Source organism: Plasmodium reichenowi, chromosome 11 (assembly GCF_001601855.1).
Source record: "Plasmodium reichenowi strain SY57 chromosome 11, whole genome shotgun sequence".
NCBI lineage: Eukaryota > Apicomplexa > Aconoidasida > Haemosporida > Plasmodiidae > Plasmodium > Plasmodium reichenowi.
Genome location: NC_033656.1, coordinates 1,639,349 through 1,646,060, shown reverse-complemented (window position 1 = coordinate 1,646,060; position 6,712 = coordinate 1,639,349). Strand labels below are relative to the sequence as shown.

General features: G+C 21.9%; 1 protein-coding gene across 1 annotated transcript; it reads left to right on the top strand.

Moving 5' to 3' along the window:
• Nucleotides 1–443: 443 nt before the first annotated feature.
• PRSY57_1141500 (transcription factor with AP2 domain(s)) lies at nt 444–5,384 on the top strand (the record flags this gene model as incomplete). The annotated part of the gene is made up of 1 exon (XM_012908374.2): nt 444–5,384. One exon carries the CDS (start codon nt 444–446, stop codon nt 5,382–5,384), a length of 4,941 nt encoding a protein of 1,646 aa, XP_012763828.2.
• Between the last annotated feature and the right edge of the window lie 1,328 nt (nt 5,385–6,712).

Sequence of the window (6,712 nt, the reverse complement as noted above, 5' to 3'; positions counted from 1 at the left end):
AAAAAAAAAAAAAAAAAAAAAAAAAAAAAAAAAAAAAAAAAAAAAAAATAAAAAAAAAAAAAATATATATATATATATTTTTTTATATTTTTTTATATATATATATTTTTTTTTTTTTTTTTTTTTTTTTTTTTTTTTTATTATTATTATTATTGTATGCTATAAAAATTAGCTAGCTATAAGGGATGCATAATATTATTAATCATAATAAGGAGAAAACAAACAATAGACAAGAAAAAATAATTGAAGAAGGCGAAAAAATAAAAAGAGAAGAAAATTACGAATAGTTCTTTGATTGTTATAATACATATAATGATTGTAAGATTATATGAAGTGCACAAAAAAAAATAAATAAATATAAATATAAATAAATATAAATATAAATATATATATATATATATATATATAAGAATAATCCATACTTTAATATTTAATTTAGTCAAATGAGTAACCCATTTAATTCGTCGGAATATATTAAAGGAGACAATGAGCATAAAAGTGGATATGAAGAAATGAAAGAATATACGAATGTTAATAAAAATATAAATCTTAATGAATATACAAAAGACCATATTAATATTAAAGATGATCATGGGATAATTAAAAATGATAGGAAAGAATGTAAAGATTCTCACCCTGAAAGTCAGGACATGTGTAATGTTAGTAACAAACATTATATATCAGCTAATCATATGGAAAGTATAAAAGAACAAAATGTTACACACCAGATGAATGAAACATTATTACATAATAAAATGTATAATGAAGAGGAGAATAATATATTAAGTAATATAACACAATATCGAAAGAATGATCAAAATGAGCAGAAAATAAATGATTCGGATGACATTTTAATAAAAGAGAGTAGAAATAATTATCATAATAATAATGAAAATATTCAAATGAATAATATAAATGATGAACTAATTAGAGATGTTTCAGATGTCTCTAATTATGAACAAGATAAAATGAACGTGTGTGATGAAGCAAAGAAAAATGAAGTATTGTCGTCTTATATTTCATTGAATGATGAAAATTCAGAAAGGGAAATTAAACTGGGTATATCTATTAATTGTAACAGTACAAAAGGAACAAATGAAACAAATAAAATAAATGGAATAGATGACAATAATGATGATAATAATGATGATAATAATGATGATAATAATAATGATGATAATAATGATGATAATAATGATGATAATAATGATGATAATAATAATGATAATAATAATGATAATAATAATGATAATAATAATGATAATAATAATGATAATAATAATGATAATATTCATAATAATATTTTTAATAATATTCATAATAATATTCATAATAATATTTATAATAATAGTTCATGTTATGAACTAAAATATATTATGGAAGAAGATAAGGAAAAAAATAATAATATCGTCACACAACAAAGTATTAATTATGAAGATAACGAAATTAAAAATAATTCTAATTATGTTAAAGAAAGTGATAAAAATGTTGTAGATACAAAAATAGACAACATAAATTTTGTCAATCAGGAAACTGAAATATGTAATGAATCAGATGTAAATAATAACAATATTAATGATATTAGAAATAATTCAAACGTATTAGATGTTGTTAATAATAATATATCATCAAATAGTCCTATGTTACCAAATGTTGATATTTCATCAAACGATGAAGTAAAACAAAATTGTGATAATTTAAATAACTATATTATTAATGATACCATAGACAACAAACAAGAACAATATAATAATAACGAATCATCTATTATGATAAACACAGATAATTATAGCAACAACAATTCCATCTTGAATAACGAAAATGTATATGACACTATAGATGATGAACCCAAACAAATTTGCAGTGATAGCGATACATATACATACAATAATATGAATAATAACGATGTAGAAAATATAACAAATAATGTAGAGGTGTATAAAAATGATTTTACTATGATGAACGAACATTTTGTAGAGAACGCAAATTATCATGATGATAAGGGTGACCAACTAAATATTCAGGATGATAATTTATGTATAAAAAATGAACCAACATCCTTTTCTCAAGATAACGAAAATGTGAATGCATCAAATAAAGTTATCATTTCTTCTGAGATGGAACAAAATGTAATGAACGATGAACTGAAGAACGATCATGTAATAAATAAAGAAACAAATGAACATCAAGATAAAAATAATATGATATCACATCAAAATGAAAGTGAGCAACATGAAATATGTAATGACATAAATGAATATAATAATAATAATAATAATAAAAGTATAAGGAATCAAAATGATGAAAATGATTTTATGAATAAAAATATTAATACAACAGAAAATGAACAAATCAAACATGAACGTACAATAAATAAATCCAACGAAACATATCATACATGTACAATTAATAAAATTGAAGAACATATTGTATCAAATAAAATGAATCATGAACACATTGAACAAAAAGGAAGTAATGACACAGTGATATATGATGTTGTAAACAACGAAAGGGACACAAATAACAATAATAATATGAAAAATATGAAAAATGTGAAAAATGTGAAAAATGTGAAAAATGTGAAAAATATGAAAAATATAAAAAATGATATGGAAAATATAGTGAAAAAGATTAGCCAAGATACCGTTATTGTTGATGTTAATGATGAATTATTAGATCCTAACATAAATAATGATTTTATAAAAAAAAAAGTTAGTGAAGATACTATTGTCAGTGCAATTCAGAGTGAAAGGAAAGAGGGGAAGAAAAATAAAAGAGCAGCCAATAAAATAAATGAACAAAAGGTGTTGACACCTACGAAAGGTTTTGTGAATGACATGAGTTATGTAGGAACTGTAGGTCAGGCGAGGCAAGCAAGCAAAATGATACAAATGGATCCAATGATACAAATGGATCCAATGATACAAATGGATCCAATGATACAAATGGATCCAATGATACAAATGGATCCAATGATGCAAATGGACCCAAGGATACAAATGGATCCAAGGATGCAAATGGATCCAAAGATACAAATGGATCCAAAGATACAAATGGATTCAATGATACAAATGGATCCAAAGATACAAATGGATTCAATGATACAAATGGATCCAAAGATACAAATGGATCCAAAGATACAAATGGATCCAATGATACAAATGGATCCAATGAACCAAATAAACCAATCCAACCAGATGAATCATATAAATTATATAAACCAAAATAACCATATAAACAACATATATCACATGTCTAGTTCTAATCCTGTTGAGGATGAATACAAGTCCAACCTCATGAATAATATGAATAGCTACGTTACAATGAATGATTTCAACGGAGATATGGATTGTAAGTATGCACAAAGCGGAAGGAAAGATTTTATGAGGAATAGAGGGAAGGTAGAACAAATTATGAATATGAACAATGAGAAATATTTACAATGGTTTGACACAATTTACACGGTATGTGTAAAATTGGATGATTTGTGTTGTAGGTTGAGTGGTACATTTCCTCATTCAATGAATATATGGGAAAGAGAAGGGAAAATTAATATGAATACATTAAAATCAGCATTTTATAAATATGAAGATATGAAATTGAATTTAAATAATAATGATGAAGAGAATAATAAGTCTGTTATGATGAGTCCGAATTATACAGCAAGTAATAATGTAGATTCTTCTATTGATGATGCTTATATGAAATTTAATTATATGTCTCCAAACATAATTAATAAAAATGATGATATAAAAATAAAAAGAATAAAAAAATATAATATAAATCATATGGATGATAGTAACATATCAATGTATACGAAAAATTCTATTAATAAACAATTAAACTTAACAAATAATAACAGAAAAAATTACGGATCAAATGATCCTTATACTACTGTCGAAAATTATACACCTATGGATAATATATCTCAAATGGAAAATTGCCCACAAATCGATAATTATACTTCTAATATAATAGATCCAAATGTTTGTAATAATTTTATAAGTTGTAATAAAAATAACAAAATAAATCAAAATAAAAATAATAAAGTCATGAATACAAATTCTGTTCATGATTATGTAATACCTAATGATTTATATAATATAGAAAATATAAATATCATAGGAAATAATACTGCACATAATGAAAAGGGAAAAAGAACAAGGAGAAAATCCTCAGACAAAAATATCAAAGCTGGAAAACTTACTAAAGAAGAAGAATTGGAACTTTTGAAATTATATAATAATGAAAATAACATATCAAATATAGCAAGCATACAAAATAATATCACAAATAATATAATAACTAACGGAAAATATTCTAATGATTTATTTTTTCATCAAAATGGATTTAATAATTGTTCTTTATACAATGAAGAAAATAAAATGAATTGTTCAGAAACTCTAAATATAGTACCAAGTAACCATAACAATAATAATATTATGTGTTCAAACAACCATATCAATATGCTTCCAATGAATAATAATCTAATTAATTACAAAGATGAAAATACAAGTACTACTAAAAAAGGAAAAAAAGGAAATAGAAAAATAAATGCTACAAAAAATATAGAAAAAAAAACACCTAAAAAAAATAACACAGTAAATAGAACTAACAATAAAGTTATCAAAAATGAAAGCGAATTTGAATACCTATTAGAATTATCCGACAAAGAAGGACCTAATCTAGATAATCCAGAAGATTTAAAATGTGATGTAGCTGGAGTATACTGGGATAAGAGAAGTTGGATAGCATCATGGTATGACAATGGAAAACGTTATTATAAATCTTTCTCTGCAAAAACACATGGGTTCTATAAATCAAAGTTTTGGGCTATTAAAGTTAGACTCTCAAAGGTTAAGGGACAAACCATTTTTGGAAAAAACAGCAGAAAAAATAAAAATAACAAGACGGATGCGGATAATACAAATGGAAATAACAACAATGTGAATAATGCCCATGCAAGTAATATAATCACAGCGAATAATTTAAATAATGTGAACAATTTAAACAATGTGAACAATTTAAACAATGTGAACAATTTAAGCAATGTGAACAATTTAAACAATGTGAACAATTTAAACAATGTGAACAATTTAAACAATATAAATAATAATACAAATATTAGTAGCACAAATATGACTGGTTCCTCCTTAAATAGTCCTCTCTTGAACGGAGTACATATGAACAACATCCATATGAACAGTATTAACAGAAATAATTTAAATATGAATAATATCAATATGAACAACATAAATATGAATAATGTAAATGACATGAACAATGTAAATATAAATAACCCAAATATTATTAATGATAATCATATGCCTTATCACAACCCTATTATGCCAGTTAATAATAACATCCCCCTTAATAATTTATAATGCAAACATAAGAAACATATAAATAAATAAATAAACAAATAAATAAATAAATAAATAAATAAATAAATAAACAAATATTTATATATATATTAAATAATTACATAAAATAAATCTTATAAGTAAAATAAAATTTATTAACAAGAGTTATATTTTCTTAAAGGGAAGTAAAATCTATATGTGTAAAGATGTATTCATTTAAAAGTATTAGTCCAAGTTTTGTTCCACATATGTATATGTATATATATATATATATATATATATATATATTTATATTTATATTTATTTATTATTATCTACTCTCAATGGAAATATACCTATAATTATAATTAAAACATAATTCGTATATAATTCAAATGTAATTAAAAATATAATTAATCATATATATATATATATTTAAAAATATTAGATAAAATTTTAATATTTTTTCATTTCATTTTTTTTTTTTTTTCTTTTTTATTTTATTTATATAGTAATTGTTTGTTTCACAATTTTATCTATTTATAGTTTCGATGAATGTCTAAAAGTTATACATATATATATATATATATATATATTATATGTAAATATTTTATGTATTCATGAATTCATTTCAATATTTTCTCATTTTTATATTTATAATTATTCTTATTTTTTATATAATTCCTCTTTTGTTTTTTTTTTGGCAATTTTTTATTATTATCATAACATGGTTCATTTAAATTGGTATTTATAATATTATTTTTCTTATAGTTATTTTATTTTCTAAAAAAAATATAAACTTCAAATAAAATAAGCTCATAAAAGTTGAGCTCTTCTAAAAAATGATATATATTAGTTTCTTGGACAGAATTGTCTGAGGATATAAAAGTAAAAGAATTTTAGATATAATAATTCTACATTCACGAAAATATGTATTTTGTTGAAGAAATTTTAAATGGAAAGAATTACAGTTCCTTTTTTGGTAAATTATAACTTTTGTGATATAAATAAATAAATAAAATATATATATATATATGATTAATTATTTATATAAACTGTGAATACAACTTATTAAAATATTTATATATTGTAACAATTCTGTTAATTACACAAATATCAATATATTATATTAATTTCTACCAAATCTTATCTACATATTTTATTAATTAAAATTTTGTATTACCAAAAACAGCTTTTTTGAAAAAAAAAAAAAAAAAAAAAAAAAAAATATGAACCGTTCATGCGATTTCATAAATTCTACAAGTTTTATGAACATTTGAAATATGCACACATGTATAAACATACATATAAATCTTCTTTTTTTTTAAATAATTTTTTTTTTTTTTTTTTTTTTAATTTTTTTTTTTTTT